This window comes from Babylonia areolata, chromosome 35, assembly GCF_041734735.1.
Source record: "Babylonia areolata isolate BAREFJ2019XMU chromosome 35, ASM4173473v1, whole genome shotgun sequence".
Classification (NCBI taxonomy): domain Eukaryota; kingdom Metazoa; phylum Mollusca; class Gastropoda; order Neogastropoda; family Buccinidae; genus Babylonia; species Babylonia areolata.
In genome coordinates this window covers 752,501-775,000 of record NC_134910.1, presented here as the reverse complement: position 1 = coordinate 775,000, position 22,500 = coordinate 752,501, and the positions used below count along the sequence as shown (strand labels likewise).

General features: G+C 44.6%; 1 protein-coding gene across 11 annotated transcripts in view; it reads right to left on the bottom strand.

Annotated features, from left to right (window-relative positions):
* Positions 1-16,095, bottom strand: part of LOC143278152 (uncharacterized) — a 189,149-nt gene extending 173,054 nt beyond the window's left edge. For 9 of the 11 annotated variants that reach the window (XR_013053848.1, XR_013053849.1, XR_013053850.1 and 6 more), the window contains exons 1-7: positions 15,941-16,095; positions 10,565-10,715; positions 9,083-9,151; positions 7,319-7,363; positions 5,794-5,877; positions 5,090-5,286; positions 1,354-1,380 (exon numbers count right to left, since the gene is read on the bottom strand). Coding sequence is in view for 8 of the 11 variants with exons in the window: in XM_076583183.1 (XP_076439298.1) it covers positions 1,354-1,380; positions 5,090-5,286; positions 5,794-5,877; positions 7,319-7,363; positions 9,083-9,151; positions 10,565-10,711 (569 nt within the window). In the remaining 3 variants the exon portion in view is untranslated. Of the gene's footprint in view, positions 1-1,353; positions 1,381-5,089; positions 5,287-5,793; positions 5,878-7,318; positions 7,364-9,082; positions 9,152-10,564; positions 10,763-15,940 lie in introns of all 11 variants that reach the window. The other 2 variants (XM_076583184.1, XM_076583188.1) reach the window with 2 other exon arrangements.
* Positions 16,096-22,500: the final 6,405 nt, after the last annotated feature.

The window sequence follows — 22,500 nt, the reverse complement described above, 5'->3', positions numbered from 1 at the left end:
TGACTCCATGGTATACTGGAGATATCACACACACACACACACACACACACACACACACACTGGATTCCTCCAATTAGTGTGAGTGATGGCCACACAACGTGTACGCGATGCAGCTACTCATTTATCATTACACAACACATATATGACACAGCGACACATTATCAACACAAAACACAGCGACACATTATCATCACACAACACACACATGACACAGCGACACATTATCGTTACACAACACACACATGACACAGCGACACATTATCATTACACAACACACACATGACACAGCGACACATTATCATTACACAATACGCACATGACACAGCGACACATTATCATTACACAACACGCACATGACACAGCGACACATTATCGTCATACAACACGCACATGACACAGTGACACATTATCATCACATGACACAGCGACACATTATCATTACACAACACGCACATGACACAGCGACACATTATCATTACACAACACGCACATGACACAGCGACACATTATCATCATACAACATGTACATGACACAGTGACACATTATCGTCACACAACACGCACATGACACAGTGACACATTATCGTCACACTACACGCACATGACACAGTGACACATTATCATCACACAACACGCACATAACACAGTGATCACACAACACACACATGACACATTATCATCACACAACACGTACATGACAGTGACACATAATCGTCACACAACACGCACATGACACAGCAACACATTATCGTCACACAATGCACACATGACACAGCGACACATTATCATCACACAACACGTACATGACACAGTGACACATTATCGTCACACAACACGCACATGACACAGCGACACATTATCATCATACAACATGTACATGACACAGTGACACATTATCGTCACACAACACGCACATGACACAGCGACACATTATCATCACACAACACGCACATAACACAGTGATCACACAACACACACATGACACATTATCATCACACAACACGTACATGACAGTGACACATTATCGTCACACAACACGCACATGACACAGCGACACATTATCATCACACAACACGTACATGACACAGCAACACATTATCGTCACACAACACGCACATGACACATATCGACACAGGGTGCCAAGAACACGGAGGAGAGCATGTCAAAGCATAACACGTGTTGTGCTCAGTGCATCACGGAGACTGAAGGAGACTGTCAACCAAAACGAAAAAACAACGACAAAATACAAAAACCAAAGAAAACCACGTTCAGTGTTAGCAGGGTCACACCAATGAGGGTGGTACAACATCTATGTCACACAGGGCGGACACACCGATACACCGCTCTACTCACTTTCCCTCCACCACGATGCCTCCAAGCCTTCACAGACAGCAAGCAATCACATGACGGCTACAGTGTGTGTCATTTACCAACACACAACACAGCTACAGTGTGTGTCATTTACCCACACAACACAGCCATAGTGTGTATCTTTTATCCACAGAACACACCCATAGTGTGTATCATTTACCCACACATAACACACCCATAGTGTGTATCATTTACCCACACATAACACACCCATAGTGTGTATCATTTACCCACACAGAACACACCCATAGTGTGTATCTTTTATCCACAGAACACACCCATAGTGTGTATCATTTATCCACACAACACACCCATAGTGTGTATCTTTTATTCACAGAACACACCCATAGTGTGTATCATTTACCCACACATAACACAGCTATAGTGTGTAACTTTTATCCACACAACACACCCATAGTGTGTATCTTTTATTCACAGAACACACCCATAGTGTGTATCTTTTATTCACAGAACACATCCATAATGTGTATCATTTACCCACACATAACACACCCATAATGTGTATCTTTTATTCACAGAACACACCCATAGTGTGTATCATTTACCCACACAGAACACACCCATAGTGTGTATCTTTTATTCACAGAACACACCCATAGTGTGTATCATTTACCCACACAGAACACACCCATAGTGTGTATCTTTTATTCACAGAACACACCCATAGTGTGTATCATTTACCCACACAGAACACACCCATAGTGTGTATCTTTTATTCACAGAACACATCCATAGTGTGTATCATTTACCCACACAGAACACACCCATAGTGTGTATCTTTTATTCACAGAACACACCCATAGTGTGTATCATTTACCCACACAGAACACACCCATAGTGTGTATCTTTTATTCACAGAACACATCCATAGTGTGTATCATTTACCCACACAGAACACACCCATAGTGTGTATCTTTTATCCACAGAACACATCCATAGTGTGTATCATTTACCCACACAGAACACACCCATAGTGTGTATCTTTTATCCACAGAACACACCCATAGTGTGTATCTTTTATTCACAGAACACACCCATAGTGTGTATCTTTTATCCACAGAACACACCCATAGTGTGTATCATTTACCCACACAGAACACACCCATAGTGTGTATCTTTTATCCACAGAACACATCCATAATGTGTATCATTTACCCACACAGAACACACCCATAGTGTGTATCTTTTATCCACAGAACACACCCATAATGTGTATCATTTACCCACACATAACACACCCATAATTTGTATCCTTTACCCACACAGAACACACCCATAATATGTATCATATGCCAACACATAACACACCCATAGTGTGTATCATTTACCAACACATAACACACCCATAATGTGTATCATTTACCCACACATAACACACCCATAATGTGTATCATTTACCCACACAGAACACACCCATAATGTGTATCATTTACCAACACATAACACACCCATAATTTGTATCCTTTACCCACACAGAACACATCCATAATGTGTATCATTTACCCACACATAACACACCCATAATGTGTATCATTTACCAAAACATAACACACCCACAGTGTGTATCATTTATTCACGCATAACACAGCTATAGTAGCTACAGTGTTCATCATTTACATACACACTACACAGCCAAAGAGGATACAGTGTTTATAATTCACCCACACTGGATTCACACAGTCAGTCATGCGTGATATATGACAAGCTGTACACAAGTCTGTGCAATATACTTGCTGACTGTCATTATTTGATTTCTTTCCTAACTATTTGAGATTTCTCCTTTGTTACAAGCATACTTGTCTTCCAGTAAGCTACAGGACTCCTCAAAACACACACACACACACACACACACACACACACCACAACGCAGGGACAACCATGACCAATGACTACACAGACGCTACACACCACAACGCAGGGACAACCATGACCAGTGACTACACAGACGCTACACACCACAGCAGAGTACCAACAGAAACGACAGCGTCAACGTCGTAACAACTTTCAACACTAATCATCACATGCAGGCCGGTTTTCATGAACATGTGTGATTACATGCATACACACACATGCACAGGCACTAACACACACAAGTGTATATGTACACAGCAATACACACAGACTGACTCACCCACTTATCAACAAAAGCATGCACACATCCAAAGACATACAAGTAAGTTTGTACCTTTGTCTAAAAGGAATGTCTGAGGAAAATAACAACATTTATTCATGTTATTCTTTTTTTTTCTTTCTTTCTTATTTTTTTAACAACAGAGTTGGAGCCTGTCAGTAAATCAATGATTATCTCCTTTCATATGTCCACAACCTTGACCCAAACAATGTCCACAACCTTGACCCAAACAATGTCCACAACCTTGACCCAAACCTTGACCCAAACAATGTCCACAACCTTGACCCAAACAATGTCCACAACCTTGACCCAAACAATGACCTAAAACGCCCCCTTACCCAAACAATGACCAACACACCCCCAGACTCAAACAATGACCCAACACGCCCCTGACCCAAGCAATGGCTACACAACCCCTGACCCAGTCACCGACTTGTTGGAGACTTTCTTCCCACAGTATAAACAACCCTGACCCAATCAATGACCTAAAATATTCCTGACCCACATAATCACCTACAACACCCCATGACCAAAACAATCACCTACAACACCCCCCTGACCAAAACAATCACCTACAACACACCCTGACCAAAACAATCACCTACAACACCCCCCTGACCAAAACAATCACCTACAACACCCCCTGACCAAAACAATCACCTACAACACACCATGACCAAAACAATCACCTACAACACACCCTGACAAAACAATCACCTACAACACACCCTGACACAATCACCTACAACACCCCATGACCAAACAATCACCTACAACACCCCATGACCAAAACAATCACCTACAACACACCCTGACAAAACAATCACCTACAACACCCCATGACCAAAACAATCACCTACAACACACCATGACAAAACAATCACCTACAACACACCATGACGCAAACAATCACCTACAACACCCCCTGACCCAAACAATCACCTACAACACACCTTGACCCACACAATCACCTACAACACACCTTGACCCACACAATCACCTACAACACCCCCTGACCAAAACAATCACCTACAACACCCCCTGACCCACACAATCACCTACAACACACCATGACCCACACAATCACCTACAACACACCATGACCCACACAATCACCTACAACACACCATGACCCACACAATCACCTACAACACACCATGACCAAAACAATCACCTACAACACACCCTGACCAAAACAATCACCTACAACACCCCCTGACCAAACAATCACCTACAACACACCTGGACCCACACAATCACCTACAACACACCTGGACCCACACAATCTGCTGCACGACCCCTGACCCAATGACCTACCTCATGGAGCCTTTCATTCCACAGCACAAACATCTTTGACCCAATGACCTGCAAAACTCAGGACCCAAACAAGGACCCAGTGACCTACAAGCCCCTGACCCAGTGACCTACTTATTGGAAGCTTTCCTTCTTTCCACAGCACAAACAACCACGACCTAAACAATCACCTACAACACCCCTGACCCAAACAATGGCCTATAACGCCCCCTGACCCTGTGACCTACAAACCCCCCTGACCCAGTGACCTACTTGTTGGAGGCTTTCTTCTCAGCGTAGGTCGCCATGTAGTCGACCATCTCTTTGTTTAGGTCGCCCAGCCGCTGTGTCAGGTCCCGTGCCACCTGTAGTGAGTCCTCGATTTTGTCCCCCACCTCCTCAAGGTCAAGGTCAGGGGTGCTGGGGAACCAGTCCTCCTCCTCCATGTTCTTGGAGTTCTCTGTGAAAAACTGTCCACAGGATCACTGCTTGTTAGAAGAGGACAGACTGGAAATCTCTGTGGGGGGAAAAAACAACTGTCCACTTACACATTCTGAGTTCTCTGAAAAACTGCCCATAGACACATTGCTTGCTAGAAGAGAAAAATATACTGGTTTTTTTTTTTCTTTTCCTTCTCCAAATTACTCATAGAAACGTCCAGAAAATACTTTAGAAGTTTGTTCACTTTCATTACTGTTAATGCACATGTAGAAAATCTAACGTGAGATCCGTTTTAACGAGACAAGTTCTGACACAGGGCCGGAATCATTGGGCATGGGGACTGAATGAGTTAAATCTGTAAGAGGAATCATGTAGAAAATCTAACGTGAGATCCGTTTTAACGAGACAAGTTCTGACACAGGGCCGGAATTATTGGGCATGGGGACTGAATGGGTTAAATCTGTAAGAGGAATTAAAAACAACAACAATGGTCCAAGACAAAAACAAAACAAAGAAAAAAGAAAAAGTCCCCTCACTTCGTTGACTTGCTGCATGAGGCGAAGTTTCTGACCCGACACGTCAGAAAACCCCACAATGAAGATGGTCACCTGCTGCTGGTACTGAAACAACGCAGTCACACACCTGACATGTCATCACACCACGTCACACCTACCTGTCACACACCTGACATGTCATCACACCACATGTCACACCTACCTGTCACACACCTGACGTGTCATCACACCACGTCACACCTACCTGTCACACACCTGATGTGTCACCACACCACATGTCACATAGCTACAGCTATACCTGTCACACACCTGACATGTCATCACACCACATCACACCTATCTGTCACACACCTGATGTGTCACCACACCACATGTCACACCTCTTGTGTCACCATACCACATGTCACATATACCTGTCACACACCTGACATGTCATAAAACCACATGTCACACCTCTTCTGTCACCATACCACATGTCACACCTACCTGTCACACACCTGACGTGTCATCACACCACATGTCACACCTACCTGTCACACACCTGACGTGTCATCACACCACATGTCACACCTACCTGTCACACACCTGACGTGTCATCACACCACATGTCACATCTACCTGTCACACACCTGATGTGTCACACACCTTATGTGTCATCACACCACACATCACACACCTGACGTGGCATTACACCACATGACACACCTACCTGTCACACACCTGACATGTCATCACACCACGTCACATCTACCTGTCACATACCTGACATGCCATCCCTCCATATGTCACACCTCTTGTGTCATCACACCACATGTCACATCTACCTGTCACACACCTGACATGTCATCACACCAATGTCACACCTACCTGTCACACCTGACGTGCCATCACCCCAAATGTCACACACCTGACATGCCATCACACCACATGACACACACCTGACGTGCCATCACCCCAAATGTCACACACCTGACGTGCCATCACCCCAAATGTCACACACCTGACGTGCCATCACACCACACGTCACACACCTGACGTGCCATCACACCACATGTCACACACCTGACGTGCCATCACACCACATGTCACACACCTGACGTGCCATCACACCACACGTCACACACCTGACGTGCCATCACACCACACGTCACACACCTGACGTGCCATCACACCACACGTCACACACCTGACGTGCCATCACACCACACGTCACACACCTGACGTGCCATCACACCACATGTCACACGTGTAGCGGGTGCTGTCAGACGTGTCACGTGATAGCAGGGAAGTCAGAATCCACTGGTACGAGTCACACCAAAGGACACCAGCAACCTGCCTCACCTTATCCCTGCTCTCCTCACACACACACACACACACACACACACACACACACACACACAAAACAACACACAAACGCACACAAACACACACACACACACATACACACACACAAACACACACACACACACACACAAACACACACACACGCTCACGCACGCACACACAAAGCACACACACACACACACACACACACACACTCACTCACCTTTTTCTTCTTCACCTGATCCTTCATCACTTCCTCCAGTTCTGCCTGAAACCACATGACATGACACATCACATCACATGACATGACACATCACACCACACATGACATGACACATCACATGACACATCACACTACAACACATATGACATGACACATCACATCAAACCACATCACACATCTTCTTCTGAACAATAGTGAAGGGACTAGGTCAGTGATGTGACTGATTCTGCTGAACAATAGTGAAGGGACTAGGTCAGTGATGTGACTGATTCTGCTGAACAATAGTGAAGGGACTAGGTCAGTGATGTGACTGATTCTGCTGAACAATAGTGAAGGTACTAGGTCAGTGATGTGACTGATTCTCTGAACAATAGTGAAGGTACTAGGTCAGTGATGTGACTGATTCTCTGAACAATAGTGAAGGTACTAGGTCAGTGATGTGACTGATTCTGCTGAACAATAGTGAAGGCACTAGGTCAGTGATGTGACTGATTCTCTGAACAATAGTGAAGGTACTAGGTCAGTGATGTGACTGATTCTGCTGAACAATAGTGATGCAGTCCCTGGTGGAATTAGTCCAAATAAAGATGGACGCAACAGCCGAGCGGTTAAAGAGTAGGACTTATTAATCTGAGGGGTTCAAATCCCGGTGGTGGCGCCTGGTGGGTAAAGGGTGGACATTCTTCTGGTCCTCCAGGCCAGGTCAACAGATGTACAGACCTGCTAGTGGCTGAACCGCCTTCATGTGTACACATATGTGTGCAGAAGATGAAATATACATGTCAAAAATTCTGTAATCCTCGTCAGCATTCAGCTGGTTATGGAAACAAGAACACACCCAGCATGCATCACCCCCCCCCCCCCTCCGAGCCCCCTCACCCCCCCACCCCCTCCCTGAAAACGGAGTTTGACTGGCAACATGGCAGGGATAAAACATAAAGGCCCATTCACGTATGTGAATGTACATGGGACTCACAGCCCATGAACAAAGATGGTGAAGACAATACTACTAATAATACTTACAACAGCAATAGTAGTAGTAATAGTAATTATAGTAGTAGTAGTAATATATAATAAGAACAATAATAGTAAGAAGAAGAAGGATAATGATAGTAATAAGAATGATAATAATAGTGATAAAACGATTAACTGGAAGAAGAAAAAGCAGAAGAAGAATAACAACAACGACAATTCAATTTGCTAAAGACAAACAGAGAAAGGTGGCTGACATCCTGAACTGTAACCTCTTTCTCATCTCAGTCAGGCAGCTGACCTTCACTGACGGGCAAACTCACCAGTGACACCTGAAGGGTTAAAAGGCAGCTGACCTTCACTGACGGGCAAACTCACCAGTGACACCTGAAGGGTTAAAAGGCATCTGACCTTCACTGACGGGCAAACTCACCAGTGACACCTGAGGGGTTAAAAGGCAGCTGACCTTCACTGACGGGCAAACTCACCAGTGACAACTGAAGGGTTAAAAGGCAGCTGACCTTCACTGACGGGCAAACTCACCAGTGACACCTGAAGGGTTAAAAGGCAGCTCACCTTCACTGATCACTGACGGGCAAACTCACCAGTGACACCTGAAGGGTTAAAAGGCAGCTCACCTTCACTGACGGGCAAACTCACCAGTGACAACCAAGGGGTTAAACACACAACAGTGCAGTCATTAGTAGATGGAGTGAATAAGATACAAAAGGAACAAGATAAAAAATACCCAAAAAAGGAAAAAAAGAAAAGACAAGAAATTGGTCCACTCACTATGTCCTGAAGATATTCCAGGTTGGACGTGCCAAACGCCTGTTCTGTGTCTTCGAAGGAACTGTAGATCTGTACAAACACACACACACACACACACACACACACACACAGGCACGCACACACACACACACACACAGAATGTAATACTTATCCCAAATGACAAAATACTGGCATTTCATTGTTGCTATCATTGTTGGGGTTGTTGTTTTTCCATCAAAAACAGAAGAAAAGGATCAATGGACACAGCCATACACAGTCACAGACAGCCATACACAGTCACAGACAGCCATACACAGCCAGTCACAGACAGAGCCAGACAGCCAGACACAGTCACAGACAGCCAGTCAGACAGACAGCTACAGAAAGATGGTCAGACAGCCAGACACAGTCACAAACAGCCATACACAAACAGCCATACACAGACAGCCATACAAAAACAGCCATACACAGACACCCACAGTCACAAACAGCCATACACAGACAGCCATACACAGACAGCCACAGCCAGACAGACACATACAGACACACAGCCACAGACAGCAGGACAGCCAGCCAGACACACAGCCACAGACAGGACAGCCAGCCAGACACACAGCCACAGACAGCCAGCCAGACACACAGCCACAGACAGGACAGCCAGCCAGACACACAACCACAGACAGCAGGACAGCCAGCCAGACACACAGCCACAGACAGCCAGCCAGACACACAGCCACAGACAGCCAGCCAGACATACAGCCAGCCAGACACACAGCCACAGACAGACAGCCAGCCACACACAGCAGGACAGCCAGCCAGACACACAGCCACAGACAGCAGGACAGCCAGCCAGACACACAGCCACAGACAGGACAGCCAGCCAGACACACAGCCACAGACAGCAGGACAGCCAGCCAGACACACAGCCACAGACAGCCAGCCAGACACACAGCCACAGACAGCAGGACAGCCAGCCAGACACACAGCCACAGACAGCAGGACAGCCAGCCAGACACACAGCCACAGACAGCAGGACAGCCAGCCAGACACACAGCCACAGACAGCAGGACAGCCAGCCAGACACACAGCCACAGACAGCAGGACAGCCAGCCAGACACACAGCCACAGACAGCCAGCCAGACACACAGCCACAGACAGCAGGACAGCCAGCCAGACACACAGCCACAGACAGCACAGCCAGACACACAGCCACAGACAGCCAGCCAGACACACAGCCACAGACAGCAGGACAGACAGCCAGACACACAGCCACAGACAGCAGGACAGCCAGCCAGACACACAGCCACAGACAGCAGGACAGCCAGCCAGACACATAGCCACAGACAGCCAGCCAGACACACAGCCACAGAGAGCAGGACAGCCAGCCAGACACACAGCCACAGACAGCAGGACAGCCAGCCAGACACACAGCCACAGACAGCAGGACAGCCAGCCAGCGGACAGAAGCGGGCGGAGGGAACACATCACAGACACGACACGCACCGTCTCCACGCGTGTCATGACCTTCTCCAGCTCATCCTTGGTGTCGTCAGCTACCCGCTGGGCCATGGAGCGAGCGTTACGGTCGATGACGGCCTGGGCCGGGGCATCACCCCTGTCCAGGATTGAGATGCTGCCCACGTAGTTCATGGTGCTGCCAACACAGGGGGAAGGCGGCACGGTGGTTAAGACGCTCTTCGCCTGCCAATACAGGTGTAAGAATAGAACTGCCTTTACCTCACTCCTTCATCGACATTTGTTATCTAAGTCTTCGTTTAGGAGTATCGGTTTGTAAAGTAAAATATGTTTTGTGACTGATCATGGGTGTGGTGTGATCAAGATCAGTCTGTGCTCTTCATTGATCCGTGTTTCAGTTTCAGCTTGAAGAGGAAGGTGGCAGAATGGTCAAGACGCCCACCTGCCAATACAGGGTCTGGGGGGTCTGGGTTCCAATCCCCACTCTCTCGCTCTTGCCTTTTCTCCCCAAGTTTTCATTTGGAAAATCTACCTAAGCGTCTAAGTCATTCGGATGAGATGATAAACTGATGTCCCCATGTGCAGCACGCAGTTGGCGCACTGAAAAAGAACCCACGGCGACGAGAGTGTCGTCCTCTAGCAAAATTCTTGGGAAGAAGTCTACTCTGTTAGATACACAATATATATATATATATATATATATATATATATATATATATATATATATATATATATATATATGTATATATATATATATATATATATATATATATATATATATATATATGCGTGCACTCAAGGCCTGACTAAGTGTGTTGGGTTATGCTGCTGGTCAGGAATCTGCCAAGTAGATGTGGTGTAGCGTATTATAATTTTATATGGATTTGTCCAAATGCAGTGACGCCTCCTTGAGAATTTGAAACTGAAACTGAAAAGCAACACAGGACACCCCATCGCTGCACTACCCACTGCAGGCCCCGTGCTAACGCCTGTGCCTAACAAGCCAGACAGGAAGCACACAGAATACCCATCACTGCAGTACCCACACTAACACCTGTGCCTAACAAGTCAGACAACCTCAGCACACAGAATACCCATCACAGCAGTACCCACACTAACACCTGTGCCTTACAAGCCAGACAGGAAGCACACAGAATACCCATCACTGCAGTACCCACACTAACGCCTGTGCCTAACAAGCCAGACAGGAAGCACACAGAATACCCATCACTGCAGTACCCACACTAACACCTGTGCCTAACAAGCCAGACAACCTCAGCACACAGAATACCCATCACTGCACTACCCACACTAACACCTGTGCCTAACAAACCAGACAGGAAGCACACAGAATACCCATCACTGCAGTACCCACACTAACACCTGTGCCTAACAAGTCAGACAGGAAGCACACAGAATACCCATCACAGCAGTACCCACACTAACACCTGTGCCTAACAAGTCAGACAGGAAGCACACAGAATACCCATCACTGCAGTACCCACACTAACACCTGTGCCTAACAAGCCAGACAACCTCAGCACACAGAATACCCATCACTGTAGTACCCACACTAACACCTGTGCCTAACAAGCCACACAGGAAGCACACAGAATACCCATCACTGCAGTACCCACACTAACACCTGTGCCTAACAAGTCAGACAGGAAGCACACAGAATACCCATCACTGCACTACCCACACTAACACCTGTGCCTAACAAGCCAGACAGGAAGCACACAGAATACCCATCACTGCAGTACCCACACTAACACCTGTGCCTAACAAGTCAGACAGGAAGCACACAGAATACCCATCACTGCAGTACCCACACTAACACCTGTGCCTAACAAGCCAGACAGGAAGCACACAGAATATCCATCACTGCAGTACCCACACTAACACCTGTGCCTAACAAGCCAGACAGGAAGCACACAGAATACCCATCACTGCACTACCCACACTAACACCTGTGCCTAACAAGCCAGACAACCTCAGCACACAGAATACCCATCACTGCACTACCCACACTAACACCTGTGCCTAACAAGCCAGACAACCTCAGCACACAGAATACCCATCACTGCACTACCCACACTAACACCTGTGCCTAACAAGTCAGACAGGAAGCACACAGAATACCCATCACTGCAGTACCCACACTAACACCTGTGCCTAACAAGTCAGACAACCTCAGCACACAGAATACCCATCACTGCACTACCCACACTAACACCTGTGCCTAACAAGCCAGACAACCTCAGCACACAGAATACCCATCACTGCACTACCCACACTAACACCTGTGCCTAACAAGTCAGACAGGAAGCACACAGAATACCCATCACTGCAGTACCCACACTAACACCTGTGCCTAACAAGTCAGACAACCTCAGCACACAGAATACCCATCACTGCAGGCCCCGTGCTAACACCTGTGCCTAACAAGTCAGACAGGAAGCACACAGAATACCCATCACTGCAGTACCCACACTAACACCTGTGCCTAACAAGCCAGACAGGAAGCACACAGATGTTTCCGAATCCCATACACTCACCAGTACCTTCTCCCCTTCCCCCATAACCTGAGTGGTGGTCTAGATGCTAGTCCTTCTGATGAGAATATAAACTGAGCTCCTGTAAGCAGCATGGATGTAAAACAACCCATGGCAACAAAATGACTGTCCCCAGCAAAATTCTGTAGAAAAATCCACTTTGATAAGAAAACAAAATATACTTTCAGGCAGAAAAAAAGGATATTCCATCTGGTTTTGTGGTATCATCGTTTCAAAATGATACCAATTCTATATCCAGTATTACCTTTCAGGAATTATCACACTTCTCCTTCAAAACGTCCTCATAATCCTTCAAAAACAGCTGAGAAAGTGAACATTGCAATAAATAGTAAGTAATATTATATAACTTAATATATTTTAGATCATTTCTTAACATTACATATCACATGTAGTGCACGTTTTATCTCTAAGACTAAATATTAATGGACCATATAGATCCCATGCACACCAAATAATTATCATTAATGCCGTATTTTTCTGTAAAATTTGTATGACTAAGGAAGCACCTACTTTAATCAACAATATCTCTTACCAGAAATATATTTTTTATTTGTCAATGTTTTAGATGGACTGTATTATTACCAACTTTAAATCTGTCATTGTTGAATTGTGGTTTCATGAGTGTCTCCCAATATCATCTCATCAGCCAAACATTTCATCTATAAATGCAACAATAAATAAAATTAAGACAATGAAAATTATATGAAACACTCCTAGTAGACTTAAGAAACAGCTATAAGCTGAAATATATATATACCAAAAATTACAGTACCTTTACTGAAAATGATGTCTATAAAGTTTTCTAGAAAATGGGACCCATACATAAGAATTGTGAAAAATAATATTGTTTTAAAATGTTACATAAAACACAATTCCAATTCATGGCAATCTAATCCATAACGTCAAGATCCAATATTATACTGCTGTACCATAAGTCAGGATAGTTTGCATTTTGTTATGCGTCACATAATATTGTCAGTACTATAATATGTAAACTTCCACTGATGATGCACATGGAGATACTATATAAAGTGTCAACCACACAAATGACTATACTGCAAGACACTGGTCTTGATTCCCCACCCACTTTCTTTGCTCAGATGTCTTAGTGGATGTCTTTTCATATGTACCCACAAAAAGTGGTCACTAAAATATGCAGGAAAATATGGGGAAAAAAATCCAAACAAATGTAATGGAATATATATGCAAGGCTGAGAAGAAAGAAACATGCTGGTGAGGAAAAAAAATCACTGTTACACACAGTTTGTGTGTGAAGGGGTGGGGTGGGGGAGGGTGTGTGTGTGTGTGTGTGTGTGTGTGTGTGTGTGTGTGTGTGTGTGTGCGTGTGTGTGTGTGCGCACGCACGCGCGCGTGTTCAAATTTCATAAAATGTTGATCTATTTTCAAAGTGTGATATGATATTTACAATAACATTAACTGTGTAAAATAATGTTTTTGTTCAAGTAAGGAAACAATTTAAGATCCTAAGAATGAGTAACTTATTTCTTTGAAAACAAACTAACTAGACTGTTCAAGAGAGATATCCAACTACAAAAAAAAAAAAAAAAGAAAAAGAAAGAAAGAAAAATGTCGATACTAGAGATGATTTCAGGTTATCAATGTAACAGCAACTAGACATAAGATAAGTCTAGTCAGCATATATATATATATAATATGTTATATTCAACCGATACATGGTTACCGCATATATATATATATATATATAGAGAGAGAGAGAGAGAGAGAGAGAGAGAGAGATGCATGTAATATTCCCCGACATATTTACTTCAGTCTTAAAAATAATTCATCTTCAATCTGCAAATCAAAGAAACAGGAATTCACTGTCTGTAAAAAAATAAAAAAAAATAAAAAATTTAAAAAATTTAAAAAAAACAATTTTGCAAAGTATATCTGGGTGCATGTGTGTGTTCTATTTCGTACCATTTAATTTATGTTTTTACTTTTCATTCATGTTATTTGTTTGTTTTTCATGTTGGACACATGCTGCTGCCAAAAAGAATATCTCTGTACCAAAGTATAGACAATAAAGTTTGTGTATTTGAGTATTTGTTCGTGTGTGTGTGTGTGTGTGTGTGTGTGTGTGTGTGTGTGTGCTCACCCATGCGTATATGTGCATGGGTGTGTGTGTCTTGTGTGTCTGTGTGTGTATGTGTGTTTTAGTGTGAGCACATATGCTTGTATGGTATGTGTGTGTGTGTGTGTGTGTGTGGGGGGGGGGGGGGCGAGGGGGGAAGGGCACCTGGCGGTTGGGAGGGGGGGTGGGGGGGGGTAGGCGGGTGTGTGTGTGTGGGGGGGGTTTGTGCATGTTGCATATGCATGTCAGAATGAAAATGATGTAAATGTAAAATACATGCTTACATACAAGGGTGCTGGATGTAATCGTGCATGAGTCGGAGAGCCGTTTTATTGTAACTAATTGACCTCTAATGGTTTTATCTTCAACGCCCAGCCCTTGCGCATATTATCCACTGTTTTAACCATGCATAAAATCAAATCGGGTCGTTGGCACGTTGATCTGCTCTCTACAGCTGACTGACCACTGAATTCTAACGTCCCCTCTTCACACGGGAGACTGGCGAACGTCCCAAAGAAACAACAACAAAATCACAATACGCCAATAGACGCTCCGCTTCCCTGCTAAAAAATGCCTGAAAGTGTGGTGCATGTTGGAATAAATTAGATGTGGTTTCGAACAAAACATTGAGTGCGTTCTATATCATTGTACATGTTTGAAAGATGGCTGAAGAAAGTGTGTTACTTCGCTCAGTTTGTTGTGAATGAAAGAAAACGAACTGAAAGTACTCACCCAATGTGTTTTTATCCCATATAAACCACTCAGAGTATCAACACCACCTTTCTTTTGCTTTCCTGTTGATGGATGTTAGCTAAATCGTCTTATTCGTCAGACTCACGGCATATTTATCAACAGGTTTATGTTTCTGACTTGCTTTCATCCAGAAAGCCGCCATCTTACCGGAATGAGTAGTCACGTGACCGTTGCTAAGCAAGCGCGTGGGTCGCAGGTCAACAAGGTGCTCGATCACACTGAATCCTAGTCGGAAGGTGGGGCTGTTTGATGTTTCATCACTAACAATCGATCGCAGCCTCTATGATTGGCGTATCGATGTTGACAGGACATGCCCGAACAGAAGAGGTGGAAACATATCTCGCGAAGTATAAATCCTCAACAGCAGCAGTTATGTAGGTCACGAACCAAGAAAGAAAAAAAAAAAAAGAAAAAAAAACGGTGTCAGGTCACTCGCGCGCTAGCATTGTGCTCCCGGATATCGTTCCCGGGATTTTTTTTTTTCCCCAGCTTGCGCACAACATTTACCGTTTTATTGTTTGAAAACCTCTTCACCCCGACACCAAGAAATAACTCAGCGCAGCTTTTGTGGACTACTACACCCTCTGGTTTGTTTTATTGGGTTTTTTTTTCCGGCAAGAATGTTGACTATCCCAGCGTGGAATTCCCTGTCAGCATCAGTTGCTGAGGCTCGAGCCCTCCTTGGTACCTTTCAAGAGGGAGTTTAAGCGCCATAACTTTCTGAAACCTCTGAATAGAGACCACTGATCAAAGTAACGGTAAATGACGGGCTGGAGCTCTCTCTGTCTCTCTCTGTCTCTCTGTGTCTCTCTGTCTCTGTCTCTGTCTGTCTGTCTGTCTCTGTCTCTGTCTCTCTCTGTCTCTGTCTCTCTCTCTCTCTCTCTCTCTCTCTCTCTCTCTTAACATCAGCTATCCAAAATCAAGCATTTCCTTGACCTTCATTCACGGAAGTTGTTTTTTCACGCACATATCCAGTCCACAATAAATTATGCATCATCACTGTGGGACTCCGCTAGTGCGAACACCATGCAGCCACTACCGAATCTTCATAAAGGGGACCTCAAGCTGGTACTCCTCAAAAAGACTTCCTTTCTGGACTCAGACTATAAACAAGTGAATATTCTCCCACCAATCCGTAGATTAAAGTACAACAAAGGAACAACAATGCACACGATTATGACAGGTAATGCACCACAAACATTAATAAACACATTTTCTGTAAATTCATCAAGGAACCCCACCAAAGTCCATATCCCAATCCCAAGAACTGACTTGTTCAAATCCAGTGTGGCAGACTCAGGCGCCAACCCTATGGAACTCACTTCCAGAAACAATTAACTTGAACAACACCATTGCCCAGCCACCTTCTGTGGCCTATAAATATTATGTGGAATCATCTTACTGCTGTGGTCTATAAAATATTATATTATGTGGAATCATCTTACTGCTGTGGTCTATAAAATATTATATTATGTGGAATCATGTTACTGCTGTGGTCTGTATTGTGTGGAATCATGTTACTGCTGTGGTCTGTATAATGTGGAATCATGTTACTGCTGTGGTCTGTATTATGTGGAATCATCTTACTGCTGTGGTCTGTATTATGTGGAATCATGTTACTGCTGTGGTCTGTATTATGTGGAATCATGTTACTGCTGTGGTCTGTATTATGTGGAATCATCTTACTGCTGTGGTCTGTATTATGTGGAATCATCTCACTGCTGTGGTCTGTATTATGTGGAATCATCTCACTGCTGTGGTCTGTAAAATGTGGAATCCTCTTACTGCTGTGGTCTGTAAAATGTGGAATTATCTCACTGCTGTGGTCTGTAAAATGTGGAATTATCTCACTGCTGTGGTCTGTAAAATGTGGAATTATCTTACTGCTGTGGTCTGTAAAATGTGGAATTATCTCACTGCACTGTGGGGGTCGTCATAGTCCATGGGTGCAAGATAAAAACAGATAAATAAAAATAAATAGATAGATAAATAAATGAATGAATAAAAATGAACATGAAAAGTACTGTATAGGTAATTACTATATATAATCCATTTCTGATGTGTGTGTGTGTGTGTGTGTGTGTGTGTGTGTGTGTGTGTGTGTGTGTGTGTGTGTGTGTGTACGTGTCTGTGTTTGTGTTTGGTATTTCTCTATCCGTGTGCCAAGCTGTGTTTGATCAAAAAAATAAATAAAATCAAAATGATGTGACTTCAATCGGTGCACTGACCCGTGTCCTGTCAGTGACCACTGGCTTCCCTCCGAGACTTTCCCCCTCGGCGGTGACATCGCGAGATAAAGGATCACTCCAGAGTCGGCTGTATATATATGTGTACACATAATACGTACGGTTCTGAGCGAGGCTGTTGGCCAATGTATAATTGGCTCCTTTGTTTGGGATCGATTGTCCTGGGGCTGGCCACGAACACCGTGCCTTTGTTCTGTGCCCTGTGTGGTGCTCCAGCCATCGGAGTGAAGTGTCCAGCTGACACAGTGCGTCACAGCGCCTTCTCTGGGCCGTGGAGAAAGTTCGATCTGGATTTTCGTTCTGTGTGTGTGGAGTGGGGATGTTTCCCGTCAGTTTGTAAATGGCGGTATTTTGGGTGTCGTGTTTTGTGTGTGTGTGTGTGTGTGTGTGTGTGTGTGTGTGTTGGGGACCTGTGTATGAGTGTCTGCTCAAATATATTCATGTGTTTGTGTTTACGTAATGTGTATGTCGGTATGTACGTATGTGTGTGTGCATGCGTGTGAGTGTGTGCGTGCGTGCGTGCGTGTGTGTGTGTGCGTGTGTGTGTGTGTGTGCGTGCGCGCGCGCGTGTGTGTGTGTGTGCGTCTGTGTGTGTTTGTGTGGTGTCTGTTCATTTCTCTTACTCAGTTACAGGAATTTGGGGGGTGGGGGTGGAAGGCGGGGGGTGGGGGGGAAGCGGGGGGGTGGGGTGTTAATTTGATTGTGTGTGAGGTGCCGGGAAGGGAGCCGGGAGAGAGAGCGGTGGTGAGGAATGGGTGGGGGGGTGGGGGGTTGGTCTGGGAGGACAGAGGAAGATAAAGCGAAACATTTTGCTCTGTGTGTATGTGTGTGTGTGTGTGTGTGTGTCGGGTGAGCCAGACAATAGTGGAGGACACTGGGCCGTAGTGTTTCATCCATTCTCCGTCATACACGTGGCTAGTTTACGGGCAGGTTGTAGCCAATTACAGTGATGTCACGGCTGGTCAGGGGGGATAAGTGATCACGCCAGTGTGATAGTGACGTCATCGTTGGGCTTCTTCAAGAACCAGTGTCCAATCACAGACATTCAGACGCCCCTCGAATGATAGCGTCTGTGGTCCAGTGTATGTGTTGTGGGAGTCGCGCGCGCGCTGTGTGTGTGTGTGTGTGTGTGTGTGTGTGTGTGTGTGTGTCTGTGTGTGTGTGGTTGTTGTTGTTGTTGTTGTTGTTGTTGTTTCCACTATCGACAGCTGCTATGTTGCGGGTTTCATGTGACAAGTTTTGATCTCTTTTTCTGACGTGCAAGTCATGTTATGGTTGTGTTTATGAAGAGCCTCCAATTGCACAAATCAGTTTCAATGTGCTTTTCAAAAGAAAGTATTTTTCATTTGATTTGATTGTCCTGGGTTGAGCCCATTATCGGTCTGGAGTGGGGGGTGGGGTGGGGGGAGGGGGACCGAAGGGGAGTGGGGGTGAGTTAGGAGGAGGGTGGGGGAGGGTGTTCCTTCTGACCTGTGGGCTTGGCGGTGTACTTGTTGTTTGCTGGCTTGGGGTCTGAATGTTGGGGTGAAATTGTTGGTCCTGTTTTGGGACTTGGCAGGGGTCTGAATGTTGGGGTGAAATTGTTGGTCCTGTTTTGGGACGTGGCAGTGTCTGAATGTTGGGGTGAAATTGTTGGTCCTGTTTTGGGACTTGGCAGTGTCTGGTTGTTGGGGTGAAATTGTTGGTCCTGTTTTGGGACTTGGCAGGGGTCTGAATGTTGGGGTGAAATTGTTGGTCCTGTTTTGGGACTTGGCAGGGGTCTGAATGTTGGGGTGAAATTGTTGGTCCTGTTTTGGGACTTGGCAGGGGTCTGAATGTTGGGGTGAAATTGTTGGTCCTGTTTTGGGACGTGGCAGTGTCTGAATGTTGGGGTGAAATTGTTGGTCCTGTTTTGGGACTTGGCAGTGTCTGGTTGTTGGGGTGAAATTGTTGGTCCTGTTTTGGGACTTGGCAGGGGTCTGAATGTTGGGGTGAAATTGTTGGTCCTGTTTTGGGACTTGGCAGGGGTCTGAATGTTGGGGTGAAATTGTTGGTCCTGTTTTCGGACGTGGCAGTGTCTGAATGTTGGGGTGAAATTGTTGGTCCTGTTTTGGGACTTGGCAGTGTCTGGTTGTTGGGGTGAAATTGTTGGTCCTGTTTTGGGACTTGGCAGGGGTCTGAATGTTGGGGTGAAATTGTTGGTCCTGTTTTGGGACTTGGCAGGGGTCTGAATGTTGGGGTGAAATTGTTGGTCCTGTTTTGGGACTTGGCAGTGTCTGGTTGTTGGGGTGAAAATGTTGGTCCTGTTTTGGGACTTGGCAGGGGTCTGAATGTTGGGGTGAAATTGTTGGTCCTGTTTTGGGACGTGGCAGTGTCTGAATGTTGGGGTGAAATTGTTGGTCCTGTTTTGGGACTTGGCAGGGGTCTGAATGTTGGGGTGAAATTGTTGGTCCTGTTTTGTGACGTGGCAGGGTTTGGTTGTTGGGCTGCCAAAAAAAAAACCTCTTGGAAATGTACCCGAATATAACGAATGAAATGCAGGAATACTGAATTCTCACAGCAAGGGAGACAACCACGTCTTGAACCATTTAAATTAGGTCCCTTTGTAACGCAATTCGGGTGACATAATGTGACGATTATGGTCGAACTGTGCGTTCAAGCTGAAATAAAGACCAAGAAACATAGAGAAAGTAAACAGCATCGTTTATTGGAACACAAAGTGTGATGTAACAACATATGATATTCAATCTCTACATAGTATAATGTGAATTACACCGAGTCTCAACCAAACAAATTATAAGAAGAAAACACAGAGACTTAAAATATTCTGTTTGGCAACACATACACGCGCACACACTCACACACACACACACACACACACTGATAAAAAGTCAGATATTACACATTGGAACAGAACAAGACTTGAAGTTTCATGGGAAAAATCTATTGAATATATCATTTCAATATTTTCTCGGCCAGAACTTACAGACATGCAAGCATAAAGTGACAGGCAGAGAGACAGACACAGACACATAATGTGCATAGGCACATTCTTGTGCTTTTACATGTCACATCACAGAATATCGTATCGCATCGCATCACAAACCTTGCCTTATATTACGTGACATAGACATCGAGGCATAACACTAGATGTAGACAAAAAACTAAAGTTTATAAAAAACCTTTTGGGTGGCAGTTGATTCCTCTTTGTTTTGACACGACGTTTCGGACCATAGGCCCGTTGTCAAGTGATGAGAAGAGGACAGTGTGAATAGGAAAGCCTATGTGAGGAAAGGGTGATGACGTCTCACTACTTTCTGTTTTGATGGGCCATGCACACTAAACATCACCATTCAGTGCCATACGTACTCACTCACACACATAGGCTTTCCTATTCACACTGTCCTCTTCTCATCACTTGACAACGGGCCTATGGTCCGAAACGTCGTGTCAAAACAAAGAGGATTCAACTACCACCCAAAAGGTTTTTATAAACTTTAGTTTTTTGTCTTTGAAGAATCCTGCAGTCATTTTTGTCTTCTACTAGATGTAGATAGATGTAGACATACACATCTGCACACAAACACGGTCACATATATTCATGAAGGCTGAAGCACGTGCAATGCATTGTGTTACTGCCATTATTTTAATAATCTGAAATTCTTCTCCTATACACACAAAGCTGGTTACTGGATAAATACCGATACCGATCCGGATTATGATTATTACGTTTATGGAACATCTTGTTTCATATTTCTGCAAACACAAATTGATCAACGGGCTCTCTTTGTTTTTCAAATGTCAAAACATACATCAGATTATTAGCCGGGATGTATATGGGTAAACACCACGAAGCCCAGACAAAGTAATAATTAAAACAAGCAACAAATCAAATAAACGCGAACATATTTAAAAATAGATTTTACATTATAACATTCATTCGTGCATACATACATACATACATACACAGTAATAGGGGGAAATAATAAAAACATCCATTATTTGTATCCGCACAAATACATTCAGTTTGCACCATGATAAGAATTGATTCGTTGCAACTCTCTCTCTTGAAGGGGGGTGGGGGCTGGGGGGGGGGGGGGGAGGGGGGAGTGTGGGTGTCTAAGGACAACTCACGGCTTCTTTATTGTTGGTTTTCTTCTGTTGTTGTTTCTTGTTTGGTTGGTTGGTTGGTTGGTTGGTTGGTTGTTTTTATATAGTAAAATCAATGCCAAATTATGGTTCACAAAGTTTTGTTTTGTTGTTGTTTTTCTTATAGTAAAATCAATGCCAGATTAGGGTTCACAAAGTTGTTTT